The sequence below is a fragment of the Anoplopoma fimbria genome, chromosome 3 (genome assembly GCF_027596085.1).
Source record: "Anoplopoma fimbria isolate UVic2021 breed Golden Eagle Sablefish chromosome 3, Afim_UVic_2022, whole genome shotgun sequence".
Classification (NCBI taxonomy): Eukaryota; Metazoa; Chordata; class Actinopteri; order Perciformes; family Anoplopomatidae; genus Anoplopoma; species Anoplopoma fimbria.
In genome coordinates this window covers 19,548,494-19,565,569 of record NC_072451.1, presented here as the reverse complement: position 1 = coordinate 19,565,569, position 17,076 = coordinate 19,548,494, and the positions used below count along the sequence as shown (strand labels likewise).

General features: G+C 42.8%; 2 protein-coding genes across 2 annotated transcripts in view; both read right to left on the bottom strand.

Moving 5' to 3' along the window:
* Positions 1-1,109: 1,109 nt before the first annotated feature.
* On the bottom strand, positions 1,110-3,592 carry LOC129088955 (zinc finger and BTB domain-containing protein 14-like). Its single transcript, XM_054596241.1, is given in 3 exon segments — positions 1,110-1,785; positions 1,788-2,765; positions 3,421-3,592. Coding segments are annotated over 2 exon segments (1,170 nt in total). The 5' UTR covers positions 2,743-2,765; positions 3,421-3,592; the 3' UTR covers positions 1,110-1,570.
* A 1,475-nt stretch (positions 3,593-5,067) lies between these two features.
* The window catches only part of epb41l3b (erythrocyte membrane protein band 4.1-like 3b), a 49,767-nt gene continuing 37,758 nt past the window's right edge, over positions 5,068-17,076 (bottom strand). The window contains exons 17-27 of the mRNA XM_054596866.1: positions 16,534-16,599; positions 15,654-15,839; positions 15,032-15,085; positions 13,728-14,408; positions 12,958-12,990; positions 12,644-12,721; positions 11,038-11,121; positions 10,157-10,255; positions 9,274-9,354; positions 8,782-8,894; positions 5,068-6,308 (exon numbers count right to left, since the gene is read on the bottom strand). Coding sequence (XP_054452841.1) covers positions 8,787-8,894; positions 9,274-9,354; positions 10,157-10,255; positions 11,038-11,121; positions 12,644-12,721; positions 12,958-12,990; positions 13,728-14,408; positions 15,032-15,085; positions 15,654-15,839; positions 16,534-16,599 — 1,470 coding nt within the window. The 3' untranslated portion in view covers positions 5,068-6,308; positions 8,782-8,786. The remainder of the gene's footprint in view (positions 6,309-8,781; positions 8,895-9,273; positions 9,355-10,156; positions 10,256-11,037; positions 11,122-12,643; positions 12,722-12,957; positions 12,991-13,727; positions 14,409-15,031; positions 15,086-15,653; positions 15,840-16,533; positions 16,600-17,076) is intronic.

Sequence of the window (17,076 nt, the reverse complement as noted above, 5' to 3'; positions counted from 1 at the left end):
AGGTCTCACCCCGAGGGTCTGGGAAACTGAGATGGACATTTTGTGGATCAAACGATTAATCGAGTAAGTATTCACCTTCTTCAATCATTATTCAGTAATGAAATGATCATTAGGTTATTATACTGTTTTCCCAGGTACATTTTTCTTGTGATGTTTTCTTACCAAACAGCACATCCCTATTTTACTTTACAAAGACATTTCAAGTTGTGCAATTATGAGTTATTAAGCTTGCTGCTGCACGCACGTGAAGCTCCCTCTGGCCTTGCTTTTTGACTGTTAATAAAAAAAGCTTACATCTTTTGTTTTGCATTGACATTATTATTATAATTATGTTTTTAACCAAATGAACCACAGGTAGATCATTTTGTGTTTGAAGAAAGGAAGTGACGGTCGACAAACCTTTTCATTTAAAAAACACAACAAACCAAATACCTCAACATTTGACCAATTTAACCAATGTGGCTGCTGCACAACACTGATATCTTTGCACACCTGTGATCTCCTCAAGACACACTTGTTTTTCCCCCCAATGGACTTTGGATCTTGATTGTAGCGTTCCACATTTTCAACATAACAGACTAATCTGATACCAGGTTTGCAGGTTGTTTGGGGTGTGGTACTGATACAGCTAGTGATAAAAAAAAAAAAAAAAAGAGATTCTGGAGGGTATAAATAATGCTCGCTGAGCTCTCATCAACAAAAACCAAACATTGCAAAGACAATAAAACACAGCAAATGGTGTTTATTGTCAAAGTGTAAGAGTAGGACAATGTTATATGTGCATAATTCATTATTGTGTACTCTAATTGTGCAACAAACTAAGCTACAGTATATACAGACATCTATCATTAACTGTTGATAGCTGGATGACAGTTATACTGTATAACAGTAAATCTAGTTGGCCGGTTGCTTGGGCCGGACAGCCTGAGAAGACAATCCGTCAAATGCCCAAGACTTTGGTATCATCTGCATCAAATGCAAAATGGTGACTCTTACTCTTACAGTGTAATATCAATCAATACAACTAAACACATCCATTTAAAAACATCCACATGAATATACTCAATGCAACAAATGTTATGCAGAAAACTCTCCCCCCCCCGCCCCCCCCTCCCCGTCCATCACTCGGTTTCTCTCTTTTATCTCCATAAAAATCCAGTAAAGGTTAAACAAACATTTAAATGTTACATATCCCATAAAAAGTAAAAGAGAATTAATGTTATGAGAACCCCCAGTCTACATAGCAACGATGCTTTGTGAAAAATATACGTATAGTAGAGTGAACTAAACATTTACATGATTTTACAGGTGGAAAGAAAACATCGTTTTGACATAACTCTTTTGAATAATAATAATAATAATAATAATACAGCCCCACAGTCTTATGAACATGCTATGGTCTCTTGTTACTCACTCCGATCATTGTCCATGTGACATCGGGCCACGGGCCTGTCACAGGGTTGTGGTTGTGTCAGTGTGTGTACATGTTTCTTCTTTTTTTAAGTGACTGTTGCGCATGTGTGCACGTCTATGTGTCAGTATGAGTGTGTTTTGGTGTGTTTTGTCAGGCTCAACAGTCCCCCGAGTTATGCGAATGTGGCCCGGTCTCCATTTTCCAGTCTCTCTGGTCGGCGGCCTCTGCCTGGCCGTGCTGGGAGGCGGCGGGGGACAGGGACATCTGTCTGCGGGGGTTGCCGCTGTGCATGGTGTTCCAGTGGCGCTTCAGATCCGACGCTTTGATGAAGGCCTTTTCGCAGGAGCCGCAGTTGAACGGCCGCTCCCCCGGTGCTGCCGTTCGTGGTCCTTCAGGTGAGACTTGTGCTTGAAGGCCTTTTCGCACATCTGGCACGCGAAGGGCCTCTCGTTGCTGTGGACCCTCTCGTGCCTCTTTAGGTCGGGGCCCCTGATGAAGGCCTTGCCGCACACCACGCAGCGGTGGGGCTTGAAGCCGGAGTGGATCTTCAGGTGCTCCTTGAGGTGGGCGGCGGTGGTGAAGGCTTTGGGGCAGTGCTCACAGGCGTAGGGGCGGTTGGCCGTGAGCAGCCGCTCCTTTTTGGCGTTGTGGTCCAGGGGCTTGGTGCCCGTGCTCTGGCAAGAGCCGTGGTCGCGGTGGCCGTACAGCAGGTACTCCAGCTTCATGTCGCTGGAGGAGGAGGAGCCCCAGCCGTGGCTGTGGGGGTCTTTGCTCAAGTTGGTGTTGTAGTTGTGCGGCTGGGACACGTGAGAGCCCCCGGGCCCCATCCCCTCCATCCCCTGGTCGTAGAAGCTGTTCTTCCTCACTTCCTCCATGGCCAGCTCCTTCAGGATGGCGTCCTGAGCCCGCATGCCGTGGTCACCTGGAGCCTGGTTCTCTCGGGTCTTCATGTTGGTCAGCTCGCGTTTCTGGGTGCACAGGTTGTCCAGGAAGTTGATGCCCAGGATCTGGCCGGATGACATCATCATGTTGATGTCCTTCTTCCTCACGGCGAGCCTGGCCGTGTACATGTAATTGAGCACCTCTTCAAAGATGTCGGAGCGGATGAAGTCCAGCTCCACGATGGAGTTGTCCTCGTCGCTCTGTTTCTTAAAGAGCTTCTTGAAGTAGTTGCTGCAGGCTGCCAAGACACAGCGGTGAGCCCTGAACTCGATGTTCTCCACCACCACCACCACATCGCAGTGCTCACCTTCCATCCTCTGCTGGTTGAGCATCTTCAGGAAGGTGGCTTTGTGGTCATAGTCGATATATCTTAGCAAATCAGACATGCTGCTGGTCAAATTGGAGCAACCTGCAGAGAGAAAGAAAAAAACAAAAAAACATTAAACAAGTCAAATATTTTGCATTGCACAATGAGTCGGGCATGAACATAACCTGCACAGCTGAGGGGTGGAGCTCCACTTGCACGCTTCTTATGAAAATACATACAGGTAGCCAACAGGAGCAAACATTCACACACAAATATAGCACGAGCCTGCAAATCTGTTGACAGATGAGCGTTAAAATGCAGAGTAAACAAAAGTAGCTGAATCAATCATGCAGAAATTCTTACGAGGAAAAAAAAAAAACACACACGATAGGCCCGGCAGCAGTAAAAAGCCGCAGTAACGCTTGTAAAATGATATAAATACAAACAGAAACAAACACATGCACTTTTCTTAACTTAAGTCGTGCGTTTTAGCCGCTGAGTTCGCGTGACAGTCGCGTCGCGTGCAGAAAAGGATAACCTTAGCAGGAATATTTCACATTTCACTGCGCCCAGCCATTTTGGTCAGCAAGCCTCCATTGGCATGTTTCTGGTGCCTTTAAAGCAGTTCACAAACAGGCGGGGAGAGCGCGGCGGCGGCGGCGGCGGAGAGGCGGAGACACGGCGACGGAAAAACCCGCCGCGCGGTTTTTCCCGCTTCGTCCGAAGCGACCAAAGACAAAGTAAGAAGTGTTAATACCCGAAGCCCTGAACGCGATCCTTGTGTTGTCACGCAAGGCAGTCGACGACGATCCAGAGCTGTCGTTTTTCCTCTTCCTCCTCTTGTTGTGACTATCGGGCTTCACAGGAAACGCCGCGTCGTTTTGCCGCCACCTACAGCACCGGAGCGGGTACTCCACCGAGATCGTCTGTGAACGCGAGGATGACTCACTGTGTCTGTTCGCCACGGCATTAAATATAGAGATAGACGAGATAGAGCGTGGCACTCTTTAAGAATAGACATTTTAAATACATTAAAGAGTTCTTTAATGTTTTGACGAACACGATAGAGCTTTTTTCAGTGGCGCTCTTTAAGAATAAACATATTTTAAATACATTAAAAGAGTTCTTCAATGTTTTGAAGGACACAATAAGAATAAACACATTTTAAATACATTAAAAGAGTTCTTCAATGTTTTGAAACACAATTTTCAGCTTATTTTTTCAGTGGCGCTCTTTAAGAATAAACATATTTTAAATACATTAAAAGAGTTCTTCAATGTTTTGACGAACACGATAGAGCTTTTTTCAGTGGCGCTCTTTAAGAATAAACATATTTTAAATACATTAAAAGAGTTCTTCAATGTTTTGACGAATAACCAGAAGCTGCACAATCTTTGGCAGAAAATGTTGCGTTCCTTAGTCAAGTGTTAAAGCAAACACATTTTGCTTTATCTCTCAACATTTAGAGACTAGAGAATGTATATCCTGAAGGTTCATTATCTTTATAACTGTTAAGGTCTAAAGGTCAATGTTGACAGCCCTGACTGTAAATATATCCTACTAATTATTATTTTTTGCACTCTGCAGGCCATGGCCAAGGCAGACATTTTATCTGTTATTTTTCAGCTTATATACAGTAGATATTAAATTAATCCCATTAGTAAAACATATTTTTTTTCAGTAATAATTCGGAGATTTTTGTGGATTAAGGATTTGGCAAATTAACTAGATCAACTAGTTCTCCCTTCCTGCGTTGAACCCATCGCACCTGGCAACATAAACGGAGTGAGAGCTCACGTCTTTGGTTTTTCTTTGGCACACACGCACGTTCACAGCGGGCGGAGCTTTAAAAGCCTTCGTGCGTTCAACATAATTACCTTTAGCTGTAAAGATCCTGTCTTAATTACCCCGAGGGCGCTTCTTTAACTGTTTAGAGCATTTGGTTTAATGAATAATAGATCGAGAATAAATCACAAATCCAACCACATCCCATTAATATATATAAATATATTTTTTCATTTTTGTTTAATCTTTAAGATTTAAGTAATCGCATGTTGTCCATCAGGATATTTTAGTGCCTGAGGATATAACATCTGTTTTGGATATTCTAACTTCTTTTTTTTTTAGTTTTTTTTTTTAAAAGTTAAGATTGGACAAATGAAAATAAAAAAATGAAGATTACTATTCAATATATTTAAAAGGTTCAGTGTCACATACTATAAATCATTTGTAGGTTATTGTGATATGAACCGATCAAATAATCTCATGGTCACAACCAGTAACTTAATCCCTTGTCTGAATGACCACTCAACAGCTTCAACAGTGTTTAACACTGACTCAACATCTCAGTGTTAAAAGGCATCAACACTCAATCAATGGGTCCAATGGTGACACGTTTCAGCACTGTGGTCAACATTTTATTATATGAGAAGAAAACAGCAAATTAAAACAAATGCATTTGCCACTTTTATTTCGCCATTTTCGATGAAAACATGGCTGTACACGAACAATAATCGGTTATTCAGATAGAGTTGGAACACAGATGAGGGAGGCATATAGTTGACATGTTCAGGGGACGGGGGGGGGGGGGGGTGGACAGATCTCTCTTGGCTTTGCATCTAATTTGAGCAGAGCTTGGCAGTCTGAGCCCTCACAGTCACACAGACCTGGGACTTGTGCTGCAGCCGATCATCTACCCACCGGAGAACATTCAAAGCCCGCACAGGCACATACAAATCAATTTCTTGCACAGAAATGTTGATTCCTTGGCATTTGCCATAAAACAGACCTTTCTTGGTTGAATAAAATCGATGAGGAAAACGATTAAAATACTGAAATGATCATAAAAAGTTAAAATGCAATTCAAGTAGACGTGAATTAAAAATCAACTGTGAAAGATAATTTGCTATTCTCCTAGGAGAGCGTCGATATGTACAGAACTGGGCTGTAGTGATTTCTATAGTAGTGGCATACCAGACGGAAAAATCATCGGCTTGTTGGGAGTAAGTGAGGCAATGCTTGCTGGCAAATGAGGTTGGCACTTCTACAGCAAGGTTAAATAGCGTATGCTTGCTAACATATACAGCGATTTAGGTTCCTGGAGTGATGGCTTTATTTCATAAATAAAACGTTGCTACAATAATTATCCTCAATAATCATAAAAATGCATCAAAGTCATAAGGCAGTGGGAGCAAACCGTTTGCTTGACACACACACACACACACACACACACACACACACACACACACACACACACACACACACACACACACACACACACACACACACACACACACACACACACACACACACACACACACACACACACACACAGAGAGAGAGAGAGACACAGACACACAAAGAGAAAGAGTGAGTGAGATTCGGCGTGCAGGTGGGATCGAGAACCACTTAAAATCGTACGTTTTTCAGTATAATCTTGCCATTTGTATGATAATGCAACATTGCGCCCTTCTCATGCAAGATGCATTTATTTAATTTGCAGGTGATGGCTGCGACTAGCGGCGGGCTGCAGCATTAGGAGAGTAGGAGCCTTTTCTAGTCTTCTGAGAGTCCTGGAGTAATATGTGGTGTTCTGGATGTTGGAGTTTGAGAAGTTGAACAGAAAACAGCCCCTCAGTGTTACTCCTGGAAGAACAGAGGAAACAGACGTCAGTACATCCTGCTTATTCAATAAAATATGAACCTTTAGTGCCACAGTGCACCCTGCAAAATATTGAAAATGAGCCTGATAAACAGATTATGGCAGCTTTAACACCATAAAGAGAAGCACAGAGGGACTACAGAATTACAAAAATGCACACACAACATAGATACACACAGGCTTCTTGGGTTATTTCTGGCTATAACTAACTTAGGAACGATGCTCAACTCTTTCCCTACACATTTATAGTGAACACAAGCACTAAGTCATAAAGGCTGGTGTCACCACTGAGAAACAAACACTGAAACCCATCATTCTCTTATCTGAAGCGATTTGATTTAAATTTTACTTTTAGTACATTCAAATTTAAACATGTCAGACAGCTATCTTACAGTATGCCATGCTTGCGTTTTGTTAATGTGTTAAATTGAAATGCAGGCTGACTTTGAGATTAGTTAGGGTTATTTATAAATGATTAGTGATTAAAGGGATTAGAATCTACCGAATAATGACGCTGAAATTTGGTGATAATGGTCAGCACCTCGTCGTGTGTGTGTGTTTAATTCTAACTGTTGCTTTTACTTTATGACATTGCTACTACATATGTTCCTGATGTTTGGCCCAAACATCTACAGTGGAAAGAGGCAAGCATCCAAGAAACCAGAGAAAAAACATTTAGTATCATGTTAATAGTGCTACTCAGAAACACAGCAGTTCTGACACACAGATATTTAACAGCGCACACATACACATACACATACACACACACACACACACACACACACACACACACACACACACACACTCAAAGGACTGAGGGCAAGGCCGCAGAAACAAAGCCAAGCATTCCCATCTGGTGAGTCACGCAAGTACACACATGCACGCTCGTCATCCCAAACCCTTCGCCTCGGGATCGTTTCAGTTAGAAGCTCGTGAAATAAAAAAAAAAAAAAAAAAGCTTTGGAGCCGAAAAAAGGTGAATTAGAATAAAACTGAACAATTACAGTTTTCGCATTAAAATTGCGCGAGAGAAAAAGGGGGCGGGGTTTGTTAACGATGGCATGCTCTGGGTGCAATGGAATGAGAGGTTCCTCGCACAGCTCCACACCTGAAATAATCCTCACAACACTGCCAGCGGACAAGTTGAAACACAAATGGCAGCTTTTGTGAAGGCTGCAGACAGACTGCCTAAAAGGACTGCTGACCTATTTATCCCCCAACACAGAAAGGAAGAGTCCAACTGAAAGGAGCAGTGCGTCACAAATTGTTTCCAACACAAGTTTCTTGAGAGACACAGTTAGAAAATGTCAGGGATTCACCTGATGCATGAAAATGTCTCCTTAAAAAGACTGTCCAGTTAGGCCGCTGTGAGGTGCAAAACTATTCTTATTATTTGCCTTTTTGATGCACCAATGAGGTCATCATACTAATACTAACTGTTATTATTGACTATTATTTGCACAATTAAAAAGGTCAATAATAACAACTATCATTCATGTATTTGAGCATAGTGTTAAACTAACATAAATGAATGTGTTTTTAATGGATTTTTGTTCATAATATTTGTGGTGATGTACAAAGCTGCCCAGTAAAAGTATATGATTTTTCTTGTAAGAACTGAGTTGGAAACAGACTTAAGCAGATCTGTGTTCACTCAAGATCAGATTTCAGTCGATACGGGCTCCTTTGCAGACACAGACTGAGCGCTCTGAGAAGCAGAAGCCGGTTCAGCCAGTATTTAATCACTCATCACTGCTGCTGCCCTTTGTGAGGCTGCACAATGTAGACATAACGATGTATACTCAATGTTTCTACAGAATACTGCACGACATGCAGGTCACGGCTGTTTCAACAAGTCTTTCTCTACTTTGCAAATCAAAAAAGGTAAAATCGTCTCCGGTTTTCCACATTTTCAAAGTTTTGGCTAATTGTATTTTTTTAAATGACAACCCAATTGTCTTTAAAAAGCAGAGGGAGGAAGAGAGGATGAGAAACAGGTCTGTGTTACATGTTCAGTACACACAGCAGCTCTCTCTAATAAAAATGGGAGTGTGTTTCTCTCCAGCAGGTGGGAGTGTTGCACTCGGATTACAAGAGCTCGCATGAGCCTGCCAGGAGCGTTGCTTTAAAGGGTTTTTAAGCCTCGTCATTACGAGCTGAGACTATAATATCCGGTGTGTGTGTGTGCGTGTGTGAGAGCACACACGCATCAGCCGAGCTTTTCCCTGCAGGGGGAGTGGAGCTGGAATGACAACAGCATGATGCATTAGCTGTAAGTGCTACAGAAGCAGGGCTGTCTGTACCAGTGAGAAGAAGTGCTGATGGGAAAAGCAGCATGCCCAAGAATGGAAACCAGCTTTGAAAAAAAAAAAAAAACATCCCAGTCCGACCAAATCAAAACCAGACCAGAGTAACATGGACAGGGCCGGGACCAGGACTGGGACCTTGTTCTCTTACCTGGGTCAGTCCTCCCCCTCTGGCGTGATCTCTGTCTCTTTATGTACCACTACTTTGGTCACTGACATGTCAGGATGCTGTTCTTTAGCCTCCTTTATGGCCTGAGCCAGAGCCTACATACGGGGGGGTGCAGTGCCAGGAGGGATCACCAGGGGGAGACAGAAAATGGGGAAGGCAGGGAGGGAGCAGGGATGTTTCATTGTGAGTCAAGATGAGCCAACAGGGAAGCCACTTTTAGTTACATTTAACATACTTCCAGTATTTGTTAAAGTCACATCACGGATTAATGTTTTTGTGTAGAATATCACATGCTAAGCCAGTTTAGATCATAGGGCTGTATGATCGCAAAGTACAAGATGAGGTCCTGAGGGGTCACTAGCATTTTACTTGTTTGTGGTCATTGCTCAAATCCATTTATTGACGTAACAGCCAAATAAAAACAATGAGGATAGAGGAGTATTAATGAGAACCAGTATGAAAAGTCTGAGAGACCTGATCGTGGTCGATGTCTGTGTCTCCTGTGATGACGATCCTCTTCTCAATTCTGGTCTCTGATATTCCTCCTTTCACCATCTGACCAACAGAGAGCAGACAGAAGACTTAAAATTCAATGCAAACACAAAAACATCCGGCAACGAACGTCGTAAAGCTTCATGAAACACAGTTTTTAGGTTTTATCATGAGAGACACTTATTGGAGAGTAACCTTTTCGTAACAGTCTAAATCCTTGAATGGGACCAGACGACAAGAAAGTTGAATGCAAGTGTTAAAATAACATTCTGGTTGCTGACAAAAACAGAAAAATCAAATCAGTCTCACTATTCTTATAATTGATTAAATGTCAATTTTTTTAGAGCTAAAATGACAAAGATTCACTGGTTCCATCTTTTAAAACATAAAAATGTCCTGTTTTGTCTATCCAACAGTCCAAACACCAATTAGTTGCAGCCCCGATCAAAATCCAATTTACTGTAAAAGCGAAAATCAAACATCAGTAAAACGCTGCAAACTAATCTGGACTGAGGACTTTTGCCTCTCTTAGCTGGATCACACTGACATTTCTTTATGCAATTTAATACCATCAGTAATACCATCAGGCAGTGCACAATAACATACAAATAAATAAAATAATGTACGTCAGAGAGGGGGGGTGACAATTTTGTAGCAAACGCACCATAAGTCAGTGTTTCCATTTCCTCATGCCAGAGTCTCTTTACTACAAAGATAACCACACTTTCTCTCCTCAATAATCACCTACTTTTTCTGTTTTGAATTCTGCAGTAAAGAAAAGCTGAAGCGGACGTGCATGGGCTGCAGTCGTGCTTGAGGCTGCCAAGTGCTATGGGACCGAAAGAGACAATAGATGAACCCTGACCTTTGTGATGTGTGTGGTTGTCGTGGTGCTGCTGGTTTCCGAGGTGATTGTCTGAGCACTTAGTAACACCCCGGGGTCTACGTCACCATTAGTCTCAACCTGTTGACAAGCAAAACACTGCATTTGGACATTGCATTTTATAAATTGTACTGCAGATAAAGTGAAACTACCCACTATAACAGATTTTTTGAGAACCTATCAATGATCACTAAGCAGTAATTTGTGGTAAAGCTGCAATGACTATCTTGTTTGGCCCCTTGTGGACAGAGGAAATCCTAAATAACATGAAAACACAAGATGTGAATGGGACGCAAACCTAAAACAAAAATATTAAGCCTCAAGGAAGCTTAAACTTGAAGTAGAGCTCATGGACACTGCAGAGTCGGATGACAATTTCTTTGTGTAAACTGTGAAAACAGTCACACTACAGTAGAAATTTTATCCATTTCAATGTAAGAAATTGTGTTTTTAAGGACTTATAACCAATCTTTCAGTTTTATTGCTCTCATAATTTTTGTTTTGGGCTGCAGCCGGGGCAGTTTTCAGCAAAAAGCTCTAAAATCCCACATTACACTTCCAGAAACTAAAGACAGTCAAAGTGAAATCCTCCTGGAGGCAGCAGAGAGCCAAACAGAGCTAAAAGGAGAGTTCATATTTAATTCCTCAACTTCATTCACAAGCTGGACACAAAAAAAACACCCTCTATATTAATGCAAATAAAGCTTTGAATCGGCTGTCTGTATATAAAAGTAGTAGACTGATTTTTAGGACATAATTCTTTTTTAAAGCAAATAACAGACATTATTCTTTAACCACAACCATCGGTCATGTTTTTCAAAATGGTGCAGGATGTAAAATGGAGGTAATGCCGTCTTGTTTACCTCTGCAGACTCATAGGTGATAGTTTTTGTCTCTGTGTGGACTACAGGCACCTCTTTGGTTCCCACCTCGACGACATCAAGACCCTAATGGGCGAAAAGGCAAAAAGGTCACAAATAAATGCATGCAGAGGGAGAAGAGCAGTACCAAAACCATCTGTGCTCCGATTGAATTAACCGTCATGTCTAACACATATTTCTGTAAAGGCTCACTGTTAACTTTGTTCTCAGAATAGTTCCACCTTGTTGTCCACAAAATCAAATTGACACAAATAAAAGCCACATGCTAATAAACTACGCCAAAGGCCTTCATTGAAGAGCGTAAATCTCTAAACGAACATGCAGTCATGCATTACGAGTCCCTGTTCCAGTGAAGAAGTGGATGCTGGAAAATGCAAATCACAAGGTTTCAATCAAGTGTGTGCACCACATCGTATTAGAAAGGTCCCCTGATCTGCTCCGCAACAAACTGTGAAGTTAAGACGCATGTCCATGCTTTTTTGGCCGGGTTTTGCCCTTGATTATTAGTGGCAGATTGTGTTGGCAGGAGGGGAGGGTGGAGGTGAGGTTGCAGGGCCCGAGGCTGAGGCCCCCGGAGCTGATGCAGGGTTACCTCCGACTGAGACACGGCTGGAGGTGGATGGGTGAGCCGGCCGTCTGAGGTAAGGGGTTCAGTCAGTTCCCGCGGGCTGGACTTCTGGTACTTTTCTCCTTTCTCTTCAGCTTGGAGTATTTCTTCTTCCTCCACTTCCTCCGATACCATTTCTTCTGAATCCTTTTGGTCGACACAGTCTTTCAAATTCAGCTCTTCCTTCTTTCCATCTGCCTCATCTTCCTCTGTTGTCTCCACTTCATCTTCTGAGCTGTCCATCTGTGCATGGTGGTACTTCTCTTTTTCAAAGGGGAAAGGTTTCAAGATGTCTGGAGAGCTATTTTGTCCGTCATCCTCTGCTGCTGAACATTTGTCTATCTCTTTGTCCGCCTCCTCAATACCATTTTCTAACTCGGAGGGAAACGCTTGTTTCTCGAAATACTGGACATGATTGGAGAACTGGACTCTCTTACCATCTACTTCTGTGTGCTTTCTCTCCCCTGTGTCTTTTAAATCTAACAATTCCTCCTCCAAAGCCTCCAAACAACTCTCTGGTGCTCCCTCTTCATGGTGTTCCTCGTTTGTTGACGGCAGCTTCTCTTCCTTTTCACAATATCTGATGTATGCAGGAGCAACAGTGAATCTGAAGCCGTCCATTTTATGTTTTGACATATAAGCCTCCCCCTCCAGGCCTGTATCCTCTCCCTCCTCATCTATTACTGCCTCATTTTCTTTTTCTGCTGCTGAGGTCAGCACTGCAGACATGTTCTCATCTAACTCTAACGTTGTTGCTACTGGCTGTATTTCTGCTACGAGCTCCACAGATGTGCTCTGTTGACGTGGCTCTGAGAACGGTGCAGTGCCCGGAACACCAGATACAGCTGGCAGATCTCCTAGACTGATGCCACTAATGTCTTCTTGTAACGCATCTACATTAACTCGATCCGCCTCTGCTGACATGAATCTGACTGTGAGCTCCGCTGTCGTGTGCACTGCCTCTGTGGACGAGATATTCACCGTTGGCCCTGTTGACTCGGCCGGTGCTGCCTCCGTCTCCGTGGCAACCACCATCTTCTCCTCTGGTTCAGCGGATCTCTGTGAATGATAATTGTACCATTAGATGATGTTTTTGCTTCACAATAACAAAAATGTAATCCACTCAGTACAAGGCGGTTTCACATCACACCTGATAGAGAAAAATAGTTATGTGGGTTACACAGTCGCTATACAATTACACACGATAGGCACAAATATGTTTAGACATTTTAAGTTTCAGTCACACCAAAACCACTGCAGTGTTGTATCTGTGAGGACCAGAGAGAAGTGGTCACCTTTTCAGAGGAGGAAAACCATCCCAGCGTAGACTGATGGGACAGAGGGATGGACGGACACAAGACGGAGAGAAAGGAAAAGAGAAGAAAGTCAAAAGTCACAGTGAACACCAGACAAAGAGTGAAGGGAGAGAGGGAGGATAAATGAAAAGTAAATATTGTATGGAGTACCATTGTGTAGCAAATCCTAAAACCTCAAACGGAAATCAGATGGCTGGATCCACCAGCAGCAAATTTCAACTAATCTGCTTTTGGTTACTTAAGAACAGTGAAATCTCTTTTCAGGTAGACCCATACAATTTTTTTTCCCCCGGGACTTTTTCTGGAGGCAGAAGGGGATTTTGGAGGATGAAGTGGGGAAAGCTGCAGCTGTGGCACTGAGCCAAGGCTATGAAGTCACTGTTTTCAGGGAACTGATAACAGAGCTGAAAGAAACAAATGGTGCAGCAGAGCAAAACGGTAGAAAACAAACAGGAGCCAGACATTTCTTTCCTTATCAACCGTGAGAGCCAGCTGCTAAGGCAAAGCGAGCTGTTTCAGCTGTCAGCAAACTCAAAAAAAACCAAAACAACAACAGTTGTATCAAAAGAGAAGCAGCGGGCCTGACTGCAACAGACGCTGGGTGTTAGGGGACCATTAGCCATGCAGAGCGCTTGGTTACACTGTTGTTAGACTGGTTTATCAATGGTGGAGGCTGAGGGTGGTGGTGGTGGAGATATGGAGGGAGGCAGCCAAAACAGAGCCGTTGGTTTTTAGTTTTCATACAGTACCACTGCTAAGGTTGAAGTTGAGGGTTCAGAAACGGTAATCGGAGACAGGCTGGTCTTTGACTGCTCTGTTTGGACCTCTTCGAAGATGAAGATCTCTTCTTTCTGCTGCAGGGCATCAGTAGTCTCCGTCTGTTCTACTTCCTTTGTCGACACACTGATGACCTCGGAAGCCTCGGTCTTCACCTCCTCAGATATCCACGACGCCATGGCCTTTTTAGGCGAGTCGACACCTTTAATCTGGGTCATGTCATCAGTTTTTATCTCCATCTTCGGACTCTGCATCTTGACTACAGTGGTTTTGGCTTCTATAACAACCGAAGTGTCTTCTTTAATAGATTCTTTCTCTTTGGAGGCAGACAGCATTTCGTTCTCTTCAGTTTCGGCCCCTCCAGGCTCCTCTTCTTCACCCGCAGCACTTGTCTCTTTGCCCTCTGCGTCTCCTTTATCGTCAGCCTCCTTCAAGATAATGAGCGTCCCTTTCTTGTCACTGATGGCCTGGAACACTTCCTGACGGACAGCTCCGGGGCTGACCTTAATCTCAGGCCTCTCTGACACCTCGTCCACCTCCCTGAGGCTCCCGTCCATGAAGACGTCGTCGTCCATAGTGTTTGACAGACTAATCCCGTGTGGCCCAGAGGAGGCCATATCTGTTGCCATACTATCCACCACATATCCTGCCGCCTGGGGAGACACTTGGCTTATTGGAAACGGATCGTTCAAGTTAATAGACAAAGGGCATCACAAAGTCAACACGACGACAATAAGCTCAAGAGACTAGATACAGAAATGATACATAGACAGACAGCTCCATAAATACATGGACAAAGATGCACTGTTCAGAACTAGTTTTTAATGCAGTTTCTCTGCACATATATGGTAGTAAAATCAGGTGTAGAGCCAAGAAAGAGAAGTTTTTGTATCATCACTTGATTTCTGACTGTCCTGATTGTTTTTTCCTTACTTGTTTACTGTAATATTACTTTTTGTATTGTCATCTACCCTCTAACCGAACTAAATTCCTCTTTTGGATAATAAAGTTATAATATGATTTGACTCTTATGGGATATCAATGTTTTGAAGGCTTGAAACAAGCTTCTTCAAGCTTCATTTCTAATTTCATAGCGATAGAAAAAGGACAGATAAAGGAAATAAAGTGGAGAAACTGTACCTGTGAAGTAGTGTGAGCCAAAATACTAACAACTGTGCCAGTGTCCAGATTTGTCTGGAGCCACATAGAAACAAAGTGCAAAACACAACACCACACTCACAAAATACAGGTGAAAAACAAAGAGGGAGCAGTTTACCTCAGTGGCTTTGGCTTCTACCTCCTCCTTTGTCTCTTCTTCTGCAGGCTGCTCCTCTTTAGTCTGAAGGAGGAAACAAAAAAACTAATAAATGAAAAGGTCACATGTTGAGACAAAATAGAAAAGGACATGCGCAAATGGACACAATCCAGATCCCGAAGCTGTTCCCGTGAATCTGCTTCTTTTCATTAAGTCAGTCACATTGAGTTCTATGACTAGTCATTTGTCCTGCCTGAATCCATCAGATTATGTAACACAGCACAAGAAAAGGACAAAACTGCTCCTAACTCCAGCAAGTAATGCCACCGAGCACAACATTCATATCACTGATTAATGACGGCACCATCCATTACAGAGACAAATTAATAGTTTATTACCAGCTGCTGATGAGATATAGAGGAGACGTAAAATGATATGGCAAAGAATAGAATATAAAGATTACCCACTAGAGTCATTTGTTATACAAATGTACTGCACCAGATGTTTTATGATGATTTAATTCACTGCACTATGACTCGTTACGAAAACACTCCGATGTCTTTGTTTATGCAAAAATCTCCTCGCTGATGTCATGCGTCGCACACACATGCCATCATTTAGTCTGCTGAGGACTGCAGCTTACATCCTGCAGCTCCAGCGGCTCTATCATCGGCGCTTCGTCCCCTCTGGGTGAGCGCGCAGGGGACGAGGAGAGTCTCTTCTCCCACTCGGTCAGGCCCGGAGTGCTTTCGCCCGTCTCCAGGAAGGAGCGCTTAAGTTCGCTGATGTTGGTCTGGTGCTTGACCATCTCTTCCGGAGGCGAGGTGTCCTACAGTAGCCGGTCAACCATGATACAAGGAGGTGAGGCCAGGAGCAGCTCAGAGGAAACGACGGCCATGCTTAAATGTACGCAACGGTAGCTTGCATATCCAATGAATTAACAAAAAAATAAAAAAACTACTTTGGGAAGCCTAAAATGCAGTTCTGGAAATGTCTGGAATCAACCAATGCAGACTTAAATCAACTGCATTATAAGCTTCGTTGTATAATGTTCATTGCAGGCTACCTGTGCAACAGCTGGCACAAACAGCAACACAATGGCAAAGTGTCCACTCACATGAAAGCTGAAACTAAGAGAGTAGCAGCTTGTACTTAAATGCTTAAGGAGCATTTAGGACTAGCTTAATTCAATGAAAATAAATGACGTGCATAGATTCACAGAGTGAGTTTCACAGGTTTAGTCTAGCAGAACACTCCCAAATCCTGTTAGAAGTTAAGACCTATAAAAACACTGACTTAATTCAGTGTTTTGTCTTGCTTTATCTCTCACAAAAATATATTTGGATGCTCACAGCAAGAAATGTTAGATATAAATGTTATAGCACTAATTCACACAGGAACTCCAGAAAACGGAATGTAACACTGGCAGAGTTACTGGTACGTTAGACGTACTTGTTATCAGTTAGGATTCTTCATACAAATAAACCTCCATGCAAATTTCAATCATGCGTTGTTTTACCAACCTCTAGCATCAGATTACTATGCTTGATAAAAACATTTTCTCCTTTTACTCGTCTTATGAAACTATACTGTAAAGACAAAAGAAAGGAGATGAATTGTAGGTAAAGGTGCTTTGTAAATTTAAGACTCTTGTTAGGAGATATTGGGAGCTTGGTCTTCTACGATATAGCTGAAAATGACCTGAAGGCATAAGTCATCTCACTGTTAGAAAAAAACCTTGAAAACTGTGAAATCTGACTCTTGGTTGCAGCAACAGGAAAATAAACACGACTCCACCATTTACAAACAATAGCACTTGAAAATGAGCTGAAAATAATGATGTTTTTAGAAGCGGCGACAGCTTTGCAGCAGCAGTCTGTGAAGTGAAGTAAGGCAAGAGTGAATGGACAGTCAGGTATGTGGTGGGACAGTGAGCATGTAAACAGAAGCGGCGGCGGTGGCGGCGGGCAAGCCAAGATGGAAGAGACAGCACAAAGTGACAAAGCGGCTCAGTGCATCTGGTGGTGGTGGTGTGATGCACTGAGCAGGGCCATGAAGCGAGCCCA